The sequence below is a fragment of the Puntigrus tetrazona genome, chromosome 7, assembly GCF_018831695.1.
Source record: "Puntigrus tetrazona isolate hp1 chromosome 7, ASM1883169v1, whole genome shotgun sequence".
NCBI lineage: Eukaryota > Metazoa > Chordata > Actinopteri > Cypriniformes > Cyprinidae > Puntigrus > Puntigrus tetrazona.
In genome coordinates, this window is record NC_056705.1 from 36,730,279 (window position 1) to 36,756,996 (window position 26,718).

Below are 26,718 nucleotides of genomic sequence, written 5' to 3' on the forward strand. Positions count from 1 at the left end.
CAATTATGATTATTCATTTCATGCGAGTTATAAATAAAGGAATAAAATAATTAGTGCTATCAAATGATTAATCCTGATGAATCGTATCCATAATAAAAGCATTTGTTGACATAATATAGACATCTGTACTGTGTATATTTATTATGCATGTGTATTTTTCAGAATTTTTAAATATATTTAATTATAATATAAATTATATCAATATAAATATAGACATTTAAGTATATGTAAATATTTTTAATTCACTGTATGTGTGTGTATTTATTTATGCACGTAATAAATATACACTAAGCGCTTTTATATATTGTGCAAAGAAAAACATTTATTTTGTTTGTGATTAATCACGATTTATTATTTAACAGCGCTAAAAATAATATTTATTATTGGGTTGCTTCCTAAAGTCAGGCAATATGATGATTACAAGCTGTGTTATCATATCCATAAACCCAGCCAGGCCAGGCCTGATACAGTTCCAGGCAATATGATATTCTATTTAGTAATATAATAATAATATAAGTAATTTTTTTTTTTTTTATATCTGTTTATTCACAATGGTTTTACATACTTCAGCAAGATGCATACATTCACGTGAAAGACTACATCTCATCACTTTTTTTATAGATAATTTAAACATATTATTCATCATATTCATGTGATATGCTATGTGCTGAGAATTAATTTTAGGCTGGGAAACAGAATTTGGTTTCAAGAAAAATGAGTGAAAATGTATTTATTTCCTGTCGGTATTATGTGCAAGCGTGTGCTCCATGCAGCATGCAGGTGCTCACATTGTTTGAGCACAGAGAAGCACTTGTTTTCTCCATTATAGTGTAATTTTTAATGAATCAGAATGGAGAGGCTTCCAGCTTCATCCTTTTTCACTCTTGCCAAAATGCCTTTGTCAAAGCTTTTTGACTTGGGAGCTGCTGCGCCACAAGGAAATCTCACTTTGTCTGCCTTTCTGTAGTCTTTGTGGTAGTTTATTACTTCGAGATGTTTCATTAGGCGAGATTAACATTTTTGCATTTTGCAATCGACAGTGCCAAGTCTATATTAAAAATGTGACTGTACAAGTCAAGCATGTGAAATGGCTGCATGTAAAGAAATATTCCAATAAATATGTATTCATTTGAATATATTTAAATTCACCTGTAGAATGTTTTTAATTTTTTATTTATTCATTTAATTTAAAGATAATGCAGAAAAAAAATGTATTTGCAAAATGACTGGTTATTGGCCAAATCATTCAAATAATCATAATCAGCAATATTGCTAGGTTCAGTAACATTAATGCTAATAAAAGTAAAAAGTACAGAAAGATTATGGAAAAAAATAAACTATGCACCTAATTTTAATTGCAAATTCCAACAGCATTAAGTCTGTATTAAACTAGTATATCTAATAATCATGCGTGCCATGAAGTGAAAATGATGCCAAAAACGTAAGTGAAATATTTGAAGGATACATGACATTGTTTTCAGTTAATGGATTTTTTAAATATCAGAACTGAACTTTTTTAGTGAATGAGCTTTAACAGCACATTCATTTTTGCTTCGGTGTCTAGCTTGAAATTTCACTGATACTGGTGTCAACTTCTCGGGTTTTAGTATTGCGACAACATTAGTTAAGATAATGTTAAAACGTTACTTTCAAAGAATTACTTCCATTGCTTTTAATTCTTTTGAAAGCTGCGTCTGTTTCTCTCAGGCGTAAAATTTAATAAGCTCTCTCCTGGAAGTCAAGAAATGGTCCCAGCAAACATTTAACTACTGCTTGTCTCTATTTAGACAAGACATGCAAGAATCGACAGTTTGCTGTGAAATTCTTCGGAGAGCGCTCACAATAAGACCCGATAGAGCTGTCCCCCTAAACGATGCTCACTTTTGCAAAACGCCGAGCGCATTTTGTTTTCCTTTTGCATCGTTGCAAGACTTGCAAAGGATTTTCTTGGTCCCTTCTGATGAATGGCTGCTTTATTATCAATTGCAGGGGAAAAGGCTAAAAGATAAAATCCTGCTTTAATCATACTCCCATTTATTGTGCATGTTGAAGTAATCCAATAATGCAGCGCTCTCGAACTAGGCGGAAATTATCATTATCTTTTAGGCGGCATTGATCTGGGCCTCCCATGAGAGATGTTGCATGAAATAGTGGCAGAGGTGAATCAGTTACGTTGATGTATCGAAGGCTAAATGATCATCGAGGGACTTCAGCCATGTAGCGTGATTAGGCTGTTTTTAGGCTATTGATTTTTTTTTTCCTTAACACTCGTTTCTGTAAACGCATGTTCATTTGAACCATTTGAGCTTGTCTACAACCAATGGTCTGGTCTCTAACATTTTACGCAAACGCTTGACCCGGGTCCAGAGGCGGGTGATCCGCCGCATCAGGTCTACTGTTTCTCTTCACTGAAGAGCTCCTGCCTATCTAGAACCAGCTACTACACTTTCCATTACCATCAAAGGCAGAATAACCTCCAATTAATGTAAGTGGAAATGTAAATTCAGAGCAGATCCATTTGGTCTGATGATAAAACTCAGAGCAGTGAGTGGTTCGAAATTGCCATGGTCTAGTATTATTTGGCATCCATCTCGTGCAGTTTAAGCTTGGCATTCATCTTGTGCAAATTAAGCTTTAATTGCTCATCACATTTTACTAGGAAGGCTTAAATAATCTTTCGAAAATATGGTCATTTGCTAAATGTGGTACGTCATTTAGGATAGACAAATGACGCTTTGTCAGCAGGGTTTGCAATATTATCAAAAACGTCTTACTCCAGATCTTGACCGTCTGTATTTCAAATGATCATTTTATACCCCGATGTTGTGTAAAATGCGTATAATGTGGAACTAATGACTGCAGTATGCGACTTTGTGGCATTTTTACTGGTGCTGATGTTTCCACCAATACCAATTTGCTTACTTATGGTTCAGTAAAAGTACTGCATGTACTTTAATTCTGGCATACATGTAGTAAAATACTGTTTGTAATAAAGCAATGGCACATACTGCTACCATGGCCGTAACCAGGCTTTGAAAATTAGTGCGAGGTGTCTATAATAACAAACAAATACAAATACAACTTATTATATAAGAGACAGACATGTAGATGTTTGGAAGGATGATCTTTTTTTGTAAAACCATACCCTATATATTGCATCAAAATTTGTTAACACTGTACTATCAGTTGTTTATTATTCATGCAATGTATTACTTATTATTTTGTAAATTTCTGTTAGAATTTTCAATGATAACCATTGCTATATAGCTGATATCTTAAAACATGATTTATGAAAATTTGATAGCTTTTTGCTGTACAGATCTGTGTACTAAATACTGTTTTTGACAACGTTGAGAACGTCTAAACTCTAAACTTTCAACTTACTTTAAATGCGTTGAAAAGACAAGTGTAAATATGCCTAAATTAGATGGATCTGGCACCCGGATGCTGTCCTCACTCATAAGCTTTCTCAGAGAGACTTGTGTACTTCGTCAGCATCTCGCAATCCATACCACGGATGCTAAAATTCTTGCAAACTGTCTAAACTACATGCGATCAGAAACTCATTTGAGGAGTTTAACAGCAAATTAGTCATTCAGAGAACAAATTTTATTTTCGAACATGAAATATTTACCGAGATCCGGACCTGGGTGGCCTTATAGCTGGCTAACTGCCGAATCATAAAATTTTATATTGCAATCAGTATTGTACGACTAAACATGTCATTCTTATTTAACTTTTTGGTTCAAAACTTGTAAAACGTAACAGGGAAGGCTGAAGCTGCCATGGTAGTTTCTTCAAGTATGAACCATGTAGATAAAAGTATAGTTCACCCAAAAATGAAACTTCTGTCATTAATTATTCGCCCTCATGTCATTCCAAACCCATAAAACCTTCATCTTCTGAACTCAAAGTAAGATATTTTGGATTGTTGCATAGACAGAAATGCAACTACCAAGTTGAAAACCCATAAAGGAAGTAAGGACATCATTAAAATAGTTATACTACCTTTATTTATTTTATAAATCCATAAGAATAATTCTTTTCACTTTAGTAACGTATAGGCAATTCACCCAACTTTACTACTTTGAATTTTATCACGCACACTAAAAGATGGGTAGCATAAACATTTGAAAAGAACTCAGAAGTTCCTTTTAAGGAAATATACTTCAATCGGACATACAGTACAAAATGATGCTACTTTAGCTCCGATCACACAAACAGAACTTTTTCAGGCTGGTCTAGCAACCGCTTAACTTCTACCTGTTGAGGTTGGACAGTTCATATCACTTTGAAACCGCACACTTGTGTCGCTGGTATTTTTCTATAGGGTAGTCAGACTCCATCAGGCGAAACAGACGTGTTGAGACATCGGCTTTAGCTCGCTCTCTCAAGTAGGCCACGCGTGGCCGAGGGACCAATGGCAGCCATTTTTCAAGACGTCTTTCTGTTAGCAAATGAGAGCCAGCACTGCAAGGATAGCCGAAGTAAACATGTTTATCTACGCTGAGCTCCCGAGCGTTCCCCTCAAACTGGCCATCTTTAAACAGTTTGTATATCTGACAGTGGGGGGAAAATGCGGTTCCAAGATGAGGTACTGCACTGAACGACCACATTATGTTTGCAGCAGCGCTGGAAGTGATTACCAGTGTAGTTCATTATTCAGTTAGGTCGGAGGGGGAGAGCATGAAGGCCCAAACCATTTAGTGGTCAGAAAGGGGAGGCTTTTTTTTCCTCTCTCATCAGTCTGTGAGTCTGTTCTGCAGTGTCAGCATTCAGCACACAAACACGGAATTCAGTAAAAGCTCCCTCCACTCTCCCAGAGCGTTTTTTTTTCCCCTTTTTTTTTCCCAACAGCCTGCTCCCTTCCCCCCCTCGTGAACTGACATTCTAGAAGAAACATATGCTGCTAGTCCCACATCACAACAGCTTGTGCTGGCTGAATGGAAGCAGGCACGGAGAGAGGAAGCTGTCGGGAGGGTGGGGGAAGAGGTGGAGTGGCACACCGAGTAACGGGGAAAGTCTCTAAGAATGAAAGTCCTCGGAGGTGTTGCGTGTTGGACATCCTCAGCCGTTCATGTGAAGCTGGGTGGAGAAAAAAAGATTTTCAGGAGGAAATTGCATTCTTATGGTTTATGACCCCAGTTTATGGGGTGATTTGGAGTAGTTGCCAAAACTGAGGGCTGCTAACCGGAAAGTTGCTGGTTCGAGTCTTGAAAGTCAACGTGAAATTAAAATGGACAATTTACTTTCTTAATACTTGTTTCTACGTTACTTACTGGCTGTTTATTTATTTATTTTATTTATTTTAGAGTTTTTATTATTATTTGGAATTTTTCTGTTTTCATTTTATATATATATATATATATATATATATATATATATATATATATATATATATATATATATATATAATTATTTTGTACATTTTGACATTTTTGTTATTTTAATTTTAAAATGTGAAATGTTGCTTTGACAGCTAGTTGACAAATTGTCAAAAAAAATTAACAATTTTTTTTACTTTTTACTATATTCATGTTAATGTTTATTTATATGTATATTTACATTTACATTGGGTTAAGGACAAAAAAGGCATAACGCATAAAAAAAACTATTCATTAAATTGTTGTTAAATTTTAAAATGTTTTTTGTTTAATTTAATTTAATTTAATTTATGAAACATTTAAAGATGAATTACTTTCACCCCAAATACTAATTAGTTGTGATTCTACATTTTAAAAATTTGAGACTATCCTACGTTTATTCCCATTTGACAGTAAGAAATGTTTTACTAATTCGAAACACGATAATAATGTAATATGTTCCTTTATTCTTTTATATATTTTAAGATGCATGATGAAGTCAGAATAAGCATGTTGTTTGAATTTTTACATAAATATTGTATTACACTGAATGATGATGTAACATTATTTCAACCAAATTTTAACATTTATTCTCCAAAAAACTATTTGAAATCTTCAAAGCAGACACTTTACATAAACTTAATGCTTTGTATGGACATAAAATCACTTTTGTAATTTTTTTGACCCATTTACAGATAGCAAATAGAAAATATAGAATAGAAAAAGAATAGAGCAAGATATTTTAGTGGTTTTAGTTCATAATAACTATAATAACCCTGCTTTATTCCAAAGAGAAGTAAATGTTTTATTAAAAATCGTATGAATTTCCTTTTCAGCTCGAGTCCCTAAACAAAACCAAATATCAGCCTTACTTAAGTGTGAATATGTCAGATGAAGCTCTTGTCAAGTTGCTTTGAATAGTGTCTGCTAAATGAATAAATGTGAAATGTAAATGTAGATACTCAAGTAAAATAATGGTAAACTGTGTAAAAGACCACATCACAAATGTGCCCTTGAAAAAGATAAAAAGATGCTAAATGACTACATGCATACTTATTGTATGTTTCTCAGGTTATTCAACCTACAATAGATGTTAGGTCATTATTTAATTTGACTGGAATATGATAATAGTATTGCCCTGGATGTTATCAAGGCGACTCGAGACCAGGCAGCTGGGGTTGATATTGTTCTTCTTTCGTCTGAGGAGTTTTTATGAATTTCATGGAGATGCCAGGTGGCTTTGGGAAATATTTGAAGGGTGAACCTTCTAGTCAGAAACTTGATTTTCCTCAGGCAATTGGATTTCAGTTACAATAATCTTACAAGCACGTCTTTATACAGTCATATTTTTCCATACGAAAATGAAAGTAATTTGGGGAGCACTTCATTCATGTCTGTACTTTAACGAAATGAGCAAATTCAATTTAACAGTGCTTATGTAGTGTGTAATTTTTTCAATGTTAAAATACTTTCTTTTAGAGAGACAACTATGAAAATTCCATTCACTGAATTCACCAAAGAGGGCAGCCTTTTTAAATCTTCATGAATGGTTGGAAATGTATTGGCTCAACCGGTGGCATGAAAATGATCCAGCTGCATCACCTGATATCTCAGTGACAGATATCTGTTCTGGAGAGAGTAACCACAACTCTTGTCTTTGTTTATTGTCACTTTCAGGATTCACCCTAGTCTGCTCCAGGCTTCGGCTTGGAGGTCCCAACCGCCACCATTGATCCCAGCAGCTGGAGCGGCAGTGAAAGCTCTGCCGAGGATATCGAGAGGATGAGCGACTCGGCAGACAAGCCCATGGACAACGATGCTGAGGGGGTGTGGAGTCCTGATATAGAGCAGAGCTTCCAGGAGGCACTGGCCATCTACCCGCCCTGTGGACGGCGCAAAATCATCCTCTCGGATGAGGGCAAGATGTATGGTAAGAACTCAACTGTTCGCTACAGGATGCAGCCAAAATCAGCGCAACCACTGATCATGACAACTGGTCACTTAGGATTACTTGGTTTCCAATTTGTGTCGCACTGGGCGGCCCCTAGACACAGTGACATCTAGTTGGTCCAAAATCTTGCTCAATAGCTGTTTGCTAAATCAACAGGAAATCAATATTGACTCAGTTTCGTAATACATGTTCCTGGCCTTGTTGACCTCAATTCAGGTCATTTAAAAAAAACATACAAAAGTAGACAGACATTATTGTAATTTTACAGTAATGTAAAATTATTATTGTTATTACTATTATTATTATTATATATTTTGCATTTTAATTTGCAGTAAATGCAATAATAATAATAATAATAATATTAATCAATAATATATTTTTTTATTTTAATAAAAGTTTGAGTATATTTTTATACAACAACAACAACAGCAATAATAATTAAAATAATAATAGTAATAATAATTATTATTATTTAGCCATACTGTCACCAAGCCCTACTATTTTTCACTCCTTTGTCAACCTGATCACTTTTTAAGATCCCATCGATTATTTATTTTCGTGTAATCTTTACCGTGGACAGAAACATTACTTGTTGCCAGGAACTTGTCACTTTGCGTCTGGTTAAGACACGTCGTCAGTGTCACATGACAAAGTAACAACACGAATCCCCTACGATGTAGCCTCAGTGTTCAGGGCCCTTGGATCGTCCCAGAGCTGATCGCTGGAGGTGAGAAGTGAAACGGAGGGCTCTGAGGAATCACATGAGAGTGAAGTGGTGGAGAAGATGAGAGCAATTGTCAATCAGGAATCTCTGAAGTCTTGGCGGGCCTCTGCAGCAGGCTTCCCATTCGTTGGCTTGTTGTTGAGTAGTGGGAGTGTAAGTAAAGCAGCATGAACTATTAGTCAGGAGCAGATGGTACTGCGGCTGTCACCAGCTGTGCCACCCCCTCCTCCTCCGCTCCTGCTCCTGCCGTCCTCCCCCTTTCCTCCATTCCTGGCTGGGTGATGTCATGGAAAGAGGGAATATTTTCTTTCTGCGGTGTTGGAGTCCCTCACAGCTTGTCAGTGTCAAGTGAAAGCAGAACGCCCTCGGGGCATTCGTTTACAGCTGTCATGTGACCCCTCCGGCCAAATGAAATGTAAAGTTTAGGAGTGGCAGCAAAGCCTCTCAGCTGCCATTGCAAAACGCTTTTCGGGCCGCGCTGCCACCCAGACACCCTGCACAGCCTCTGCTCTCAAACTTGCTCTTATTTACTCCCTCTGTTCTGGATTGAAGCATGAAAATAGGTTTGGCTGACCAGTCCGATCACGATCAAGTCCAAGTGCAAGATTCAGCAGCGCTCAGACTGATTTTGTGGTTTTCTTCATAAGTTCATGGAGAAACTACAACTTAAAACCAGAGTTCGCAACACATGATTTGCATTACAATTCAAAAGTTTGCATTTTTAAGATTTTCAATTAATAATCGTACGCTCTCAAAGACCCTAACAGTACAAACAGTAATTGCGAAATATTGTGACTATTTAAAATGGCTGGTTTCTGTTTTATATTATACTACATTTATTTATTTCTGTTGCGATGGCAGAAATCCCTACTCAGAAATCATTCTAATATGCCGATTTAATTCTCAAGAAGTATTTTTCTTTTTTGTATTAATTAAAATGTTTTTGCAGCTTAATATTTTTAGGAGTATTAAAAAAAAAGTATTTACATATTTGACCATTTAAATAATCAAAATAAATCTAATATAAAGTATTTTTTTTTATGCATTAGCAAATTTGTCACAGCTTTTAGCAAAAACCGTATGAATAAAGTGTATTTTTTTTTCAAGGTTTATACTTTAAACTCCTAATGGAAGTTGCATAACTTTCAGGATACTTCTTTAAAAAGGTATGCATTTTTGCTGGAAAGCAGTTTGTTGCATCAGTGAACAGAATTTAACGCAGTAGCACAACTGTTCTGAATTTTGTACTATTTTCGACTTTTTTTGTACGTCATTGAACAGAAGAAGTAATATGTCAGTTAATATAGACAGAGCAGGAAATCATAATGACAAAATCACCTGACAGCGTAACTAGTAGAGAGCCGGTTTGCAGTGCTGGGGTTGCTGACCTGTCTGAGAGTGCAGAGATTGACCAGAGGTCAGCTTAGGCAGCTGTTCAGGGTGTCCGGTTGCATGTTTACTCAACAGCGATGTCCATCATAGCCTCAGGAGTAATGTTTCACAGTCCTCCAGACCACAGGCAGAGACAACAAGAAACAGCACAGTGTCACGGGCAGCATTGTTACACATGTTACACGTATTACAAGCAGATGATCGCGTACTGTAGACAAATCACACTTGGAAACTAATCATTGCAAGCAAAGTCGATGCTATAAAAGCATACTGATTCCTTTGTTCCAGAAAAGAAGACCCCATTATTGTTTGTTTGGTCGTGCTCGTAATCTGTAACAGAACAGTGAAGTTTTTGGAAGAAAGGACAAGTGACAGAGCAAATAGGAGGCTGTATGTGCCAATAACGGCGAAAGTCCTAATTCAGCATAAACTAGCAAATGGTTCCTGCAGACAGGAACTGGCTCCAGAAAAGGTATGTTACGTTCCGCTTGAGCCAAAGAGTCTAGATGAGAAGCTTTCCCTTCATGTCCTCGCCAAAAAAAAAAAAAAAAAAAAAAAGCAGCAATAACAAATCCGAATCAATTTGAACTAATGGTGATAGTTCACTGAAAAATGCTAATTCTGTCTTTAATTACTCACCCTCGTATTGTTCCAAACCTGTAAGACCTTTGTTCATCTTCAGAACAAAACTGATTTTAAATGCGAATAAGTCAGAATGATTTCTGACCCTCTGCAGACAGCAATGTATCCGAAACGTTTCCAGGCCCAGAAACACAGTAGGGACATCAGTAAAAAAGTGACATTGGAATTATGGATTTTTTTACAGATTTCCTTGATGTGACTTTTTTGATGAAGTTGCCATGATTTGCTATTATTTTTATTATTTAGAACAGAGCAGGAATGAAAAATGTAAGTATAAAACAAACATAAAGTCTAGTGACATTCATTATAAATGACAAATGTGAATCCGAATGTGCATTTTGTGTGCTTGCCGTTTATATATGTGCAATATATACGTTGCTTTGGATTATGTCAGCACTTTTCAGGTGATGAAAAATCATCTCGTATTCCAGAAAGTATGGTACAGGTGTGTATTTTGGCAATATAAACTCTAATTCATTTGAGCATTGTATTTAGAGCAGAGCTCCGAAAGGCAGCGTTTGGGCTTTTGCGAAGTTTGGCGGGACACTGAAAGCAGCAGATTGCGGCTGCCCTCTCTTTGAGCGTAGAGTCGTTGTATAGTCTCGTCTTTCAGCTCTGCAGCTGTCACTGGGTCCTAGTGCCAAAGCCATCACACCGTGAACTGTGACCCGCTCACTCGCTCAACCATTAACAAGGGCCGTTACAACTGTCAAAACAAGAGGGTGCGTCTGTCAGTGGGGTTCCGGGACAAATTAGAGAAACAGACTTGATTGGCATTTTTGGTGAATTGAATGTGGTTAATGGGCCGTTTTTCTATACAGGGTTATTTTGACTCTTGGGTTGTTGTGCGTGTCTGTTGTGGCCCATATACAAAATAGACATAACAGGCTTTACCTTTGAAATGTAGAAATCTGAATTTATTTGTGCATACTTAATGACTAATAAATAATTTACACTTATTTTACATTCATGCATTCAAATGCTTTAAAGTGACATAATTTTTTGACCTTTCTAACAGCACTCCTTTATGAAGCTAATACATAACTTTTACATTATGTAATGTGTCAGTCTGACACGCATTGATTTTTGATGAGGTTTCTCTTGAAGTTTTATGACTTTTTCTCATTTAGGGTCTTGAACGTCCCTGCAAAGGGTTGACGCTTTGTGGAATGTATGTACAAACTATACATTATGCTAATGATATTTGCGGATTAATAACGTAAATCACTGACTCCCATGAATGACTGTATCCACGTCCGCGAGAGTGTCGAGTTCTGGCGTCTTGGCTGACCTCTGACTCAACGTATGATGCAGTTTACTTAATTCGTCGAGTCAGAAGTATGATGTATGCTGTTGCCGGAAGTCAGTGTTTTAGATTCTACATTTAATGAATGGATGGATGGACAAAACAGCCAGTAGAAGAAAGAAATGCAATTTAAAGCAAATTATAAAATGATTTCTTCTTTGAAAATAAGGTACACTTAACTGTATATTACTGTAATAGTATATACAATTTTTGGTTAGCTCTTTTAGAGTTTTTCCCCTGTATTTGGTGAAGAAATTTGCAATTAATATTTTTCCATAACAAGTTGAGATGACTTATAATGGTAACTCTGTCATGTCCGGTGTAGACAGTCTTTAGGTGTTGCTCGAGACAACTGCTGAGTAAATACTGTGTCATTTTCACAGCGTGATGAAAGCACCATTATCTCATGCCAAACACAACATGATCCAGCCATTTGAAAACTGACTAGTGTTTAGCAGTATTGGGTAGATATTTCCTCTCTTAATAGTTCAATATTTTCTTTAAATGTTTGATATTTTAATTGCAGTACAATAGTAGCAAGCAGTTTTTAAATGTTAGACAGTTTTTACAACTAAGCATTCTCAAGTTACATGGGTACATTTGTACATTTATCCCCTTAATTGTAGGTTTTTCCAGGTAAATTAGTCATTTGGCCTAATCTTAAAAATATATAGTTTTTCAGTAGTGACTACCCATTGATCTTTTTAAAATGTAACGATCATCTAATAAACCTTTCTTAACCCTGTCAGGTCACCATTTTCTCAAAGCACAATTCGGAACAGTGACCTTACAACATTGGGACTCGTGTTTCTGTGTTTCTTTTCCATTGTGTACCATCGCTTTAATGAAATGCACTGGATGGCAGGCCGCTCTCCAGAATGCCACAGGAGCTGATGAGATCTCCTTCGAGAGGTCCTCCATGCTGATGAAGCAGCCTGATTGGCTGGGGATTAGATGATTATTTTTGTTTTAGGGCGCCTTCGAACCCCACGTCATCGAGATTCACACAGTTCTCTAATTGGTGTCCAGCAGCCTTTAGCCTCGATAAAATGACCGCCGGCGTCTCCTGGCTTGCTCGCGAGGAGGACAGGAGCCGAGGCGCAGGTATTTTGGTGCAGAGAGACCCGCGGGATCGCACATATTCACTGCGCATAGCTCTCTGTTAGAGACGCCGTCCTGAGTACCCTTAAGCCCTTTGTTCCCCTGGCTGAATGCAGTTAATTAGCAACAGTCACTATAGCAACTGCCTCTCACTTCAAAACAATGTCTAATTTTTGCAGCAAAGCTTATCATACTGTTTACCTGATGGGCTCTCTAGCGCCCTGAGTTGTGCCGGGGCTGGCTCCCTGCCCAGCCTCAGAGGTTAATTGTGACCGCGGTGAAAAACATCACAACAGCTGCTTTGTGATGAGAGGAGCATGAAAAGGGGTGGAAGAAAGTGGCGGTCCCCTTCAGCAGAAAGAAGCGAAGACGCGGCACTTACATAATTCACCTGCTTTGCGTGCCTCCATTCAGCACGCCCTGCGTGATTACATACCCTCCGGAGTATATAAATGAACACATGACCAGATGTGAAATATGGCAAGAAACGCACAATGGGACATTCAGTTCCCAGAAATTGCATTTAATGGGTGTTATTGTGAACGCAGCAGAGCCTTAAGTCAAATTGTTAGGAATAATGCGCCACAGCACGATGCTGACTGTAACGCATAATATGTAGAAACTCGTTTGGAGTTTCGTTTTCCAAAACTTCATCTGTTTCTAACAGATTTTTGAAGAAAAATGCAATTAATTGCACGAAGTACCACATTTCTATCTTACATATTTTTGTCCTGACGAGCCATGGTTGTGACATTGTATTGGTCGTCACGCTGGGTTGCCCCGCCCACACTGAAGTCTCACTCAAGTATCTTTCTTCTATGGGTCATAAAAGAAGATACTGTGAGAAATGTTAGTGTTTGCTTACTGAAATTTTTCAAAATATCATATTTAGTGTCATGGAACAACATGAATGTAGTGACAGTAAATGTTGACAAAATATATGTGTGTACTATCCTTTAAAAAAAAAAATGTTTAAATCCAACAGTCTCTTTAACGCAATAAATCATTTTCTAAAACAGTAGTACTATTTGGTTTTCTAAAGTGAATGCAAAAAAAGGAGTTTAAAATACATGCTCTTATTGTCACACATAGTTTAGTGCTTTAAGAGTTTTTGGAAATTTTTGCTTAAAAAGAAAACAAAATAGCTGGTTACAAAATAGAAGTAGAATGCACTGCATTTCAGACATGCGTGTTGGGAAAGTTTTTGTGACATTTATTAACGTAATCAGTCAGATTATTACCATAAAGCAGTGTAAATATCACAATGTGACAGGAGCGTGAGAATACATGAGGCTGCTGTAATTATTACGTGTGAAACGACCATCTGTCTCAGGAGCAACGAACTGCTTTTAGCGGCAGCCGCGCTTGCTGATATCAGGTTTTCGCCACCAGAGTGGTTCCCACAGCGCATCTGTTTGCTTTGAAGGTGGCAAACATTTATCATATTGTGTCATTTCAACCTCGACCAAAGGATGAAAGACATGCTATCGCCCAGACGTTGGCTCGACCCATTTGCCAGAGTTACCGTCAGCCATTGTGAGGCCTTTTTTGTCCGCCGTGTTATTACAGATATGCAGTGTGCTCAGCAATCTCATCAGGGCCGGACTGGCGTCTCTGACGGGCACTAAGTGGCACTTGGTTTGCAGGGCTGCCGTGGATCATTTAGGCCTAATGAGCGAGCCTGGCCTCCCCCGTGGGGCTGCCAGAGCTCTGTTCCCAGACCTGCCTCAGCGGCGGCCCGCTTCGTGCTCGCACCGCTGGCGCACCCTAGCTACCCGCTGTGAGGATAATGAGGAATTCTGGGATCCGCTCAGGCCCCTGCTTCCTGCATTCGCCCAGAATGGAGTCTGGAGAACTTTAGTCTAACACACACCTCCAATATAATCCCTCGCTTTTGTTTGTGCGCTATTGTAGCTTTGACACGCCGCAGTGATTTTTACACCTGCAAGAAACACATTTCCGATTACAAAACGATTACGTTGTACTCCTGCGAAATGAGTCAGAAATACCACCGGGGTTGGTCTCATGCCGTAAACGTAGTATGAAGCCGCTGTTGGCCTTTTTTCTTGTAACATAATGATGATTAGTCTTTTTTCCGGCGCCCAACTTATTTTGCGTAAAAATCAGCTGAACGCCGCACCCTGAACAACGTGCGCCTGAGGGGAACAGCTGCATTGATTTTCTGTATGGATAATACAAACCAGCAAACTAGCTGTGTCTTTTTCTCTGTGCCTTGTGGGATTTTTTTTTTTCATTTTGCTGAAATATTTGGAGTGGTTTCTAACAAAGCATATTGAGTTATCATTGATTGCGTGCCCTAAAATTCGTATTACCGCCGTCCGTCTGACTGCAAAATAAGAGAGAGAGGCTTTGCAGTGCAGTGAGAAAAATATGCATGCGTTTGATCCCCAAAACACAAAAGCTGCAGCGAAGTCAGATCGCAAGCTATTTAGCCGTGTTCTCAGAGTGATGGACGTGGACTTTATCTTACGCCTCCTGGCCGTGTCACGCTTAACAAAGCTTAGTCTTGACGGCCTTGTTAGGGCTTGTCAGCACCTGATGTTTTGTGCCAACAATGAACGAAAAGGAATTTCGCGTTCTTTTGGACCTAGACGTTGTAAACATATGGACCTGTCAGAGAACCGATTTAATTTTGTTTGTATTGACTCAGGCTGTTTTTAAATGGAGGTTTCGGATTTCTTTGTTTATCTCGAGTGTTCTTAGCCAGGGCATGCCCCGGTTTTGACCTTCTGAGCTGTTTAAATGACCCCGGGGTCCCATGCTGCATGTCCCCACTGGTCAGACATTCTCCAGGCCTGCCAGGTGGAAAGAAGTGTGACCCAGAGTGCTTTGGTTTGTCTAGTCTATCCCATGCTTGGCTGGCCAAGTCTGAAAGCAGAACGCCCAAGGCATTTCATGTTTGCTATTTGTTGACCACAGTGTGACATGATACTATTGACAGCTTCTCCGATTGCACAAAGAGCTTGTTTTGAAGTTCAGAGACCATGAGGGCATGTAAAATGTTGTGGTCAATTTTTAGCAATTTCATCTTTAGTGCGAAAGGAAATGTCTTTGTGATTCTGAAGGATATTAGAATGAGAAGAATAAGTCTGGAATGTCAAAACCTCAGTTAAATCCAGTCTAATTTTAGTTTTCGATTCAGGTCAGTTTTATTTTTCACAGAAATCTTACGTTTAACGGCATACCAAAAATTAAGGTATTTTAAGAAAGAGTCCCATAAAGAGTGAACGTGCCGGCTCAACAGAATCAACAGCATTTTTTGGAAGTGAGTGCAGAGATTTGTGGTGATCATGTGAGCTGTCTTCTTCTCTGCTGAAGAGCAGATCCAGCAGAATCAGCCAGTGCTGAGGCTGGTCTCGTATTTCATCTCTCCAATTGGCTGCTGTTGTATGAGTGAAGCAGGACATTGTGCTCCATTTAAAGAAGCAGCAGCGAGCATTGGTTAACAGATTGCGGTAATGGCAAACTACTGTGCTTATACTGAACACTGATTTCTGTTTTTTTTTATAAAACAGTATTTGAAACTTAGGCTGCGATAAATGCTGTTGAACAGTAAAGCTACATGATCTTGTTGCATTAACTGTGTCTCAACAATTTTCATGTGCGTTTTGGAATATTGCATAAGAAAACTATGGATGAAAATGCCAAGATGTGTTTAAATTCTAAAAATGCAGGTTAAAAACGTATGTGCACATTTGAGTAAGATAAACTTTTTATCTAAAAATGTATATAAAATATATATGAAAAAAATGTGCATAAACTACTATGGAAACACTATTACCAAATAAATTCTATTTTGTGCATCAAAAAAGTAATGACTTTGTACTTTGAGATGTGATAACTTGACTACCCAATGGACCGATCTCGTTCACAACATCTATATGTTGTTATGGAAAAGTTTGTCGTCAAAGTATTTTTGTATTATTGTTATGTGACAGCAGCATACTCCTGAAAGCATCGACAGCATTTATTGTGTTTCGCTCTGAGGCGCAAGTAATTTGTATCATATATATCATATATTTATATCATATATATAATTTGTATCGCATTTTAATTATTATATTCAGTGGTTTCCCCTGTATTCTTAGTAATATTTAGTGCCACAGTTTACTATTTTTTGTTCTCTTTGATTTGTTGGATGGAAGTGGTGCTTTATTCATTTGTTTTATGTGATATTCCAGTTTTGGGCACAAGTTTAATTCAAATCTTTGGATGGAGATAAAGCTATTGAATGATTCAGTTAAATAATTGGTATCCAGTTATTATGTCAGAAATGTAAAAGGATATGTTGTGGTCTGTTTTGATGGTTAAGGGATTTTGACCTAATAAAGTGTATTTTTTTCTTCATTAATATGATAACTCTGCTCTGAAGTAAGTGTTGTGAAGACTGCATAGGTGGGGAAAATTACATAATGTCAATTTCAATCAATACTAATTAAATCTAGATTTAGCTACATGCAATTTATGCAATTTTATAGCACAAAATAAATAAACACATACATGTATATTTACTAAATTATCTATATGTTAGATAAATAATTCTAAAAATGAAATATACATGTATTATTGTATAAAATGCTGATATAACATATTAAGGAGCTTGTCTAACTCTTGGCCAGAAACTTTATTTGATGTCTTTATATTCTGATGAACGTTTCTGGAAGGTGGTGTGATACAGGAGCCCAGTTCATTTGAAACTTGAAACATTTCAGCTGAGTTTGGGCTTGTTAGAGAGCTGCATTGCAGGAGATGGAGCAGGGAACTTAAAGATGAGAACTATCAAGGTCATGAAGTTTGGCTTTTCATTTACACATATTGGTGACTGCTAACAGGTTTCTCTTCATGTTCAGATGTGGGATTGATCCTGAGAGATTGAAAATATTGATTTAACCCTCTTTCTTGCTCTGAACGTGCGCTCGCTGGGAGGTGCCAGCCGCCTGTGTGTTCACACATCCGCAGGGCTGGAGGTGGAGTTGTCCCGCACCTCTGGCGAGCCCTGATGAGGGCGACCGACTCTAGCGTATCAGTCTGCTGTCCATCCATCCATCCATCCGTCTTCGCCGTTCGTTCTTTCTCTCTCTCTCTTTCCTAACCCCCACAGCCAGGCCTGCTTCGGCAGTAATATATGTGATGATGTACTCACCACCTCCTAATTGATAGAGTGATTCAGTGGAGGACTTGCTGTAATAATTGGTCCTATGGGAGCACGAGCAGACCCTGGGAGGGAGAGCGTTTGTCTGCCTGCTGGGAAACACAGAAGACTAGCTGAGGAAAGACGCCTCTTCCTCCTCACCTGCCGCCTCGCCGTGAGGATTTACGAGGGGTCGTCTAGCGTAATCCTCTGCGTCTCGATGAAGCCTCGAGGGTTGTGACCCACAGCTTTCTGTCGGTGGCTTGTCTGTTCCCACAATGGATGCCCACCGTTAATCCTTCCGCGGTTTTCTGACTCATGACCTAAAGCCCCGACCACAGCTTTCAGACTTCTCGCAGGTCATCAGGAGTTATCTATCGATCCCATTTCGTGTTCATACACTTTCAATTGATTTTTAAAGTGGTATTTATTATTTTTAAAGACAGTATTATGAGGAATTAATTGATTGGTTGTCATGTCGATGTACTTGTGGTAAGACTGATCATCTATTAGTCAGCGTTAAATACGGCATTATTGTGTTCTTAAGTCATACTGACCGATTTCTGGTGGCCTTTGACTTGATGTTCTTTTTTGTGAATGAGTCGCTGTTTCTTTGTAATAACTTGGTTGTTGGATTAGATTGCTCAATTTTAGTGAGGCAGCATTGAGAGTGAAAGTAAGATGCTGGAAATATAAAGAACTATTTTTTTTAAATGATGATGCAACAACATTGTCTTGCTGATACTGATCAGCTATAAAATAAACGGATAAATTGATTAATATTGTATTATATTCATATTATATTCTTAATAATGTGAAATTAAAGTTATAAATCTATATTATTTTATAAATGAAATGAAAACATAAATTGTTATTTAGGCATATTTGTAATGTACTCGAGGATGGATAAATTGATAGGATGGATAAATATTTTCTTTCTGAAATCTGCTAAAAAAACAAAAACAAACAAAAAAAACCCTATTCGTATGTTCATATTAATAGAGAAAGGACATCTGGACGCTGATTAAGATAGTCCTTGAAAAACATAAAAGTGAAAGCTTAAGGAGTTGTAACCAATGAATCTGAATAATTAGACATTAAAGGAGATTTATGTGTGTTCTTAAACGGAATTTACTGCAAAGATCCATCACTATAATCAAAACATTCTTCACAGTCTAAATAAGCTAATCACAGCTGTGCTAAAAAGCATTTTTTGGTCATTTATCATGTACTCACAGAGTCTTTTTTTTTGGAGACCAATGTTACTTTGACCCATGAGCTATATTTTTTCTCAGGTGTGCTCCAGTCTCTACCAGTCCTTTGGTTGGAAGTGATGGTCTATTACCAACGTCTACTTGTATATCCCTGGTTACATACCAGAATCCCACTCACTTCAGACCAGCAGTGCACTGCATGACAGTGATGGAGTGGGGGAATTTTCAGTAAGACGTCATAGCTGAATAAGGAACATGAAGAAGTTTGCAGGCCTGCAGACTTGTTTTTTCGTCTTTTGCAGATCACAAAAACGTGTGTGGCTATTGAATACAGTCGTGTACTAATCCATCCTCATTCGCCGTCACCCATAAACTTCTGATAAGCGATTGGCTCAAACAGAAGCTGCTTTTTGTACATTAAGGTTAAATGCTTTTAACGATTTTTATGTGCATTGAGAAACGGCTCATGAAGTATAGGCTTATATATATGAAGGCTGAGAGACAAAGCCAGAAATCCTTGGCTCAAGTGTGGATTGGAATAAATGAAAGCCTGTGAAGATTAGATTTAATCGAGTATCTGAAAGATTAAAGACGACCATCAGTGTACCTGTGTCCTGATGAGAAATGTTGTGCATTATTGACAAAATGAATGCCTCCTTATAAGTACAGTTTAAAAGCTTCTTCAAAACTGTATTATCTAGTGCATTAAAAAGGTTTTTTTCCTGTATGTTTATTTAATATAACATTAGAGTATGAATAGCTTTATATGATATTAGTTACATGTTCTGATCAGTCTTGTTTTTAATTTTTGAAAATTTGCTCAGGATGCATATGACAAGTACTTCCGTTTATCTGATACCCCTAAAATAAGCCAGATTTTTTTTTGTGTGAGCGTGACTAACAGGCACCCTTGTGATAATAAGAATGGTGTCCAAAATAGGAAAACACACTATGATGTATTAATAAAAAAAACCAGCAGCTGTAAAAGCTTCACTCTAAAGTTTCATGTGTGAACATTGTTTAAAGGTTTTAATGAATATCACTATAGCTTTTTATGATGCAGCTTTGCTGAGCCCTCTGGAAAAAGTTCACTTTTAAAAGATAGACCTTTGTACCTCATTTACCCTTAAAGGGTGCATACTAGTTCCTTAATGGTACATTTCAGTACCTAGTGACAACTTCTGTACCATTTTTTTCTACAAAAAGTCTACTTTTACTTTCTGCTTCCGACTTGTGGATAGTCCACATGGTGTATTTTTCATCAGCAGCACATTTACGGTAATTTCCATACGTCATTCGTGTGTATAGCTCTGTGTCTGTGACTACGCGGACACCGGAGCAAGTGCAAGTGATCTGAGCATTTAAAAAGATGCCTAGATGCACACATGCCAAGCGCACCCATCCGTGCTCATGGTCAATGGAGTATGCATTGAAAGCCTTGTGCACTCGGGTTTTGCTAAAAACAGAGCTGAACACAGAAAATGAAGCATCGGTCTTCAGTGGTTCGTTCACTGTGGTCGCTAAGTGGAACCAAATTCAATCTAAGTTTTGAACATTTTTTACTTGTTTTCTTGTTTATCACAGTAAAATGGAATGCTTAGATAATACTCCAAATTCTAATAATTTGAGTTTAGTGGTTTGTTCATATCTGTGTAATAATAATAATTGCAATGATTTTGCAAACATCACCAATAAATGGACTTGACATGTGGTTTGAAAAGCTTGTTTCTTGTTCCATTCTTCTATGAAGGGGCTTTCTGAGTGTGGTAAGTGGGTGATGCATAAATGTATGTGATTGTGCGTGTGAGTGAGGTCTTCTCAGCAGGTGGCAGATGGCACAGAGGACCCGTCCGAATGGCCTAACCCCAGACACGTGCACACACACTCATTAGGTCCTGGGGCAAAATGCACGGTCTTGAACTCTAAGCTTGTTCAAGTCAAAGGGTGTTTGAGAGGCCAGTGTTTTGACCCTAAAAAGGCCAGGGCACCGCTAAGTGCTTGACAGTTTTTGGTGCCACGATAAACCATTCAATGAAATGTACTTAGAAGAAGCATTTTGTCAGTATGAAGAACGTTTTAATAATCTTAAGAACTTACAAAGGACTTTTTGTGCAATTGATGTAAAACGTTCTACATGAAACAATAAGGCCAGTAAAGAAATGTTTATCTTCTCTCTAAAGCGAGGGGCCCTGTAATGAGGAAACATAAGCCCCTGAAACAGGCAGCTGGTTTGCATGAGTCATATGTTTATAAACAGTCTTTCTAAATAGATTTCAGTAGCTAGATTAAGGTTATGCACTTTCTCTTGTAAAATATTTCTCTTTTGTCGTGATCCAAGTTCAAGTTCGAATACATGGTCACATTCGCTAACTTGATTTCACTTAAAGCAGAAATAGTTATGGGAAAAATCTGTAGTTCGCATGCCCAGTTATTTTCAGTTGTGAATGTTCTTGAAAATTAGTTGTTGAACTTCATCACAATCCTGCAAGTCTTTTCAGGTTTTGCCAGAGAAACTTTTGCATGAACCTTTTTTGTGCACTTGAATTGTCACCTGCTCAACTTCCAAGGCACAAATCTCGCTCTTTGTCTCCTGTCTATGTGGGTTCCCCTCCTAGCAAGCAGTGTTCCTTGAATGTCGTTGTTCTTCGGAGTAAAAGGCTTCCTGCCTGCCTCCCTTTGCCCCGCTCTTGCCCTTCCCCCAGCCCAGCCGAGCCAGGGACCCTTGGAGTGAATGCCTCCATATTGTTGGTTTAGTCTATTGTGATGCTAATGGAAGCCGGAGACCCTTGAGTCATCTATCACGCGTGACAGGGAAGCAGGGGCATTGTGTCTTGTACTGCACACAGGAGAAGGGCTGCTGTCTCCACAGGTCTCACCGGGAGAATATCAAACCCAAAGAATTCATGCTTTTGTTATAGATTATCCATAGTGACTGTAGAAGTAGTATTACTCAATAATTACACTCTCCCAAATTACGACTGATCTTTCTTGAAATGTACTCCCCAAAATACCATATATGATAATGCTCATTTAAAAAAAAATCACATTAACAGCTTTTCTAGCAATAGTTTGCATTTTTTGACCAGTTGATTAAAAGTAGTGCCTCATGAAAGTCAGAATGCAAGTATAACGGCTCACAGGAATGATTGTTAAGAATGATCAAACTTTGTTTTAGTTAATGTTTTAGTTCCTTTCTGCTCTGACAACTAGACAGATTTAATTTGTGGCCCATTGAGGATTAATGCTAGATTTGGAGGGGGTGAAGCCGTCGAAGTGAGCCTTTATGTGAGAAATCTCTCACTGCTTACTGCCTGCATGGCCGTGATCCAGCATCCACTGACATCATAGTTGTCCAGCTGGCCAGATGTGAGTGCGGTCAGGCCTGAGTTAAACAAATGTGGTACAACAGGAAATGAGTCCTTTAAAAAGCTCTGAGAAAAAAAAATATGATGTGTTTTTAGCAATCAAAGAACATAACCAAAACCATTAAAAGGCTTTAATATGCTACAGCTATAAATGAGGACAATGTTTATGGCATGGGGTCTGAGCCGAGCTGCAGGATTTTGCTTTGATTAAATCATCTTTGCTATGACATGCTGGCAGGAAGGATGATGGGGCTTTATTTGCTTCACCCCCTCGGTGTGGAATCAATGGCAATTTTATGCTGTCTTTTTAAATGATATAACACACTCCTGCTGTAGAGGCTCTTTGGCTCCTGTGGAGTGCTATCTGTGAGAGGCTGAGAGGATGCTAATGGAAGGGCTGGTGTTGATGGTTTCATCCCAGTTAGACCTGTAAGGAAGAGGACACTGCCACGTGTTGCAGCTCATTGGGACTTGAAATGCTGGTTAGTTGCTGCTCTGAGGTGTTCTGTAAGCTCTTGCTAGCTTGATCAAGATGATCTACCAGTTCAAAAACAGGTCAGCAAAATAATAGTCCAGTTAATCAACTATGTTGATCTGAATAAAATTGGGGGGTGCTATTGGAAAGACTGGTGATTATGCATACTAGTTAAGAGTTGTAAAGATCAGAACATTGGCGTATGTTGCATATGCTAGGTAGTCATGCTCATTTTTTGGATGCAAAATGCTGGTCCTCTTAATTAATCCTCTAAGGCTTTTCAACCGCTCTAACTAGCTTGATCAAGATGATAATAGGTTAAAAAATAGGTAAAAAATTACCTAATAGGTTAAAAACAGGTCCAACAAGTAATAGTCCATTAAATCAACCATCTCGACCAGATTGAAGTTGCTATAGGACTGAAAAGATGCTAATGGGAGGACTGGAGGTGATGTTTTATTCTATTTAGACCTGTAAGGGGGAGGAAACTGACACATGCTGTCTTAAGGTAGTCAAGCTTATTTTTGGGAATTGACAGCTGGTTTGTTGTAGGGTTGAGAGGATGATAGTGCAAGGACTGCTGCTAATGGTTTTATCACATTGAAATTGTGAGAAGGAGAAAAGGCAGCTACTGTGTGTTGCTTTAACCTATTAAAATTACTCAAGCTGGTCTTTGTAACATAGCAGCTGATTTATTGCTGTTCCAAGGTGGTCTACCACCCCTAAACAGCTTGACCAGGGTGGTCTACCAAGTTGAAAATTCGTCTACCAAACGTTAATCCTGTTAATTAATAATCTTGACCAGCTTGAGCCTTCTTTAGGATTCAGAGGATGCTAATGTAAAGGCAACTGATGATGATGGATTCATCTCAGTTAAACCGCCAAGAAGAAATGGTAGCTGCTGAACATAGCAGCTGTTTTTTTTGCTGTTCTAAACAGCTTTCTAGTTCAGATGATCAACTAGTTAATGGCTATAAATAACTCCTTACCTGCCTGAAGTGGTCAAATAGATTTTTTTTCGACATGGTAACTAAAGTTTGGTGTTCTAACATGGTGCTAACCTGATGGACTGTTCAGCTTGGTCAACTAAATCAGCTTTGACTAACTGATTTTTTTGAGCAGAACTTCAAATCAAGTCCCAGAATTGATATTCAAAAAAAAGCAGAAAGCAGACAACATACAAGGCACAACTGATATAGTCTTTTTAGTTCCATAATGACATTAAAATTTATGAACATTTCAAGTTGAAAAGTGTCATTGTGAGCTGAGAAAAGATATTGAGTCTTGACACATTAATGGTGATCAGTAATTTGAAAGTCCAATTCTGCTTGGGTGTTTTGGCAACTCTCAGAAACAGCCATAAAACACAGAGAAAATGCTTGCTGTGCCGAGCCATTTGAGAGCAGCCCGTTTGAGGTAATGAATCTCCATCCAAATTAAAAGAAGTGTGATGCAGCATTGTGAGGTGAGAGTGAATGTGTGGTAAAGTGGGCCGCAGCAGGGGGCCGTGGGAGGAATAGCGGCCAATGCAGCAGCTGTGTAAACCTCCTCAGTTCAAAAAGAGGATGCAGAAACCGAGGGATGGACTGATGTAACGAAAGGGTGAACTCTCGTACTGAGACTTTTAATTGTTCTCCAGCTTAGCCAGCATCTAGATACAGTCACACTTCGGCTCCAGACTGCGAAATTATCAAAGACACACCCTATTCAGGGAAGCCTTCAATGGCCAGAGTCTGTCGGTGCATATCTGTGAAGCCTGAGCAGGGGAGGATGAGTTAGTGTCTAAATTGAGGTGGGAGTGCTGACAGCTCTCAGTAGGGAGCGGGAAGGGAGTCCGCTCCTCTTTCCTCTGAGGGAGTTGGTGCAAAGGGCGGAGATGCATTCCTAATTGAATAAAGAGTCAGCTGGGGGACAATCCTAGAAAGAGGGGTGCCGGCAAGCCCCACTGAGTGGCTTCTGCTGTTTTAGGAGCTATTGATATGGACTCTGGTGTCTTTGAAATTAAGGGAAGCCTTTTCCTACTCGAGAGGACGGATTTCTTCTTTGCCCGGGTATTCTGCTTTCAGTCGGGCCATAAATACCTAATCCTTTCCCTGCTGTTTTGATTGACAATTGGAGAACTCTTGCAAGAGTTCACATCCTCCCCATTCCCACCCACTGCTCTTACTCACGTATACCATATAGCAAAATTATTATATTCACCATGAATATCCACTACAAATGAGACTTTAAATTGAATCTGTGCATTTGTATGGCGCTGTTCACACAAGCCACTCTGGCGGGTTGAATTTTATATACAGTAATAGGACTCAACATTAATGCTAGATTTTTTGAAGGGGCAAGTGAAAGAAGACAATTTTATTTTCTTGACTGGACAACTAATCACATTAAAACATCTAACTGCACACAGAGGAAAAATACAAATGTATGTTTTTTTCTATTTATAGCACAGAGCCTATTTAAGCAGCATGACACAACCAAAAGAGGGAAGCTCCTTGAATGATAGCAAATTTGACATTATATACAAGAGTTAAACTTAGTTAATATACCTAATGTACGCACTTCATTCTTGAATGAATCTGCCATCTGAATGAATCGTTTGAACTCATTAATTAAGATAAGTCATTGAATTTGCTGCCACCTACTGATGGTTTATTTTCATCGTTTTTTCAAGATTTATTTATAATATAAATATGAATCTAATATAACATACATATAGCTATATGTATATTAAAACGCAGAACTCACAACATTAAGCTGGCATAATTTTGTGTGCAGTGTAAATGCATTGGTGATACATTTTAGCTCCAGCCACTTCTTTCGTCTGCGGTGAAATATATATGATAATAACTTATTATATTAAGTGAAGTTTTTAATAAAATCTAGGAATTTGTTATGAAAGATTATGCATGCATTCAAGGGGAGAATGCCCTTTAAATAGGTCAAATGACTTGGGGATATTTGTGTGCAGTATTAAGTCAGTGTGGCCAGTGAAAAAGCTGATGACCAGTAAATTTGGAAAACCACTAGCTACAGTGACTGGTGAGCAAAAAAAGTTAATGTCAAGCCCTGCTGATATTTGAAATTGAGTAATAAAATATAATCTGGATGAGTCATCATGATTCATTTAAATGGTCGATTGATTCAGGAACGAAACATCATGTTGATGCAAAGTAACGCTGTGGTTGTGTTTGGACAAATTTTTTGTTGTCAAACAAACAGGAAATATGAAGTCTAAAACTTACATTACAATTATCTTCTGTGCGCTCTGTAGAGGTGTTTTGAATGTTATTTGCAAAATACTCTATAATGACAAATCACACATCGTTAAAACAACAATTACGATATTATCGCAGATGATATATATATATCGCACACCCCTAGCCCTACTGCATATGAGTTTCAGTAACTATTAATACTTTATTTTAGCATCTGAATGTGAATTTCTGTGTGCTGATCGAATCAGGGCTTCACAGTCCAGCTTCATGCACGTCCTAATTTTGCAGCGTTAGTTGTATTGCTAAAATATAGTCTTCACCATATCCCTACACCTAAACCTAACCTTACCCACGAGTAATCCTTAAAATCATAGGAAATGATAGATAAATGAAACTGATGTAGAAGTACCAAAGACTGGTTACAAGCCTCCAAACCTAACTTCACAAAAACTATAAACTTGTTCTTGTTCAAATCTGATTGGTTAATCACAGTGTTGTTCCAGGGTCAACAAAGATGTTGATCCAGGAAAATGTCACACTTGCCAAAGTCAGGTTCTGTCCAGCTTCATACATAACACCTGTTCACACTCTTTCAGAATAAAAACTGGAACATGTATTACTTATAAAATACTATTTTCTCTTATTATTGTCATAGGGGGCAGCTTGTTTCCTGGGGTTTCGGGACCTCCAGTGTGCCTTTACCCTCTTTTTTGACTCAGTTTCTCTCTGCCAGCGTTGTTTTGCACGGCAAACACAGGAAAGAAAGCGTGCTGGCCAAGTCCCGCTGAGCAGGGTTTTTTTCAAGGCGGTGAAAA

At 38.2% G+C, this 26,718-nt stretch overlaps 1 protein-coding gene across 9 annotated transcripts in view; it reads left to right on the plus strand.

Annotated features, from left to right (window-relative positions):
• The window catches only part of tead1b (TEA domain family member 1b), a 62,642-nt gene that overhangs the window by 12,679 nt on the left and 23,245 nt on the right, over nucleotides 1–26,718 (plus strand). For all 9 annotated transcript variants that reach the window (XM_043243893.1, XM_043243895.1, XM_043243896.1 and 6 more), the window contains exon 3: nucleotides 7,041–7,293. In XM_043243893.1, the coding sequence (XP_043099828.1) occupies nucleotides 7,146–7,293 (148 nt within the window). In that variant the 5' untranslated portion in view covers nucleotides 7,041–7,145. The remainder of the gene's footprint in view (nucleotides 1–7,040; nucleotides 7,294–26,718) is intronic.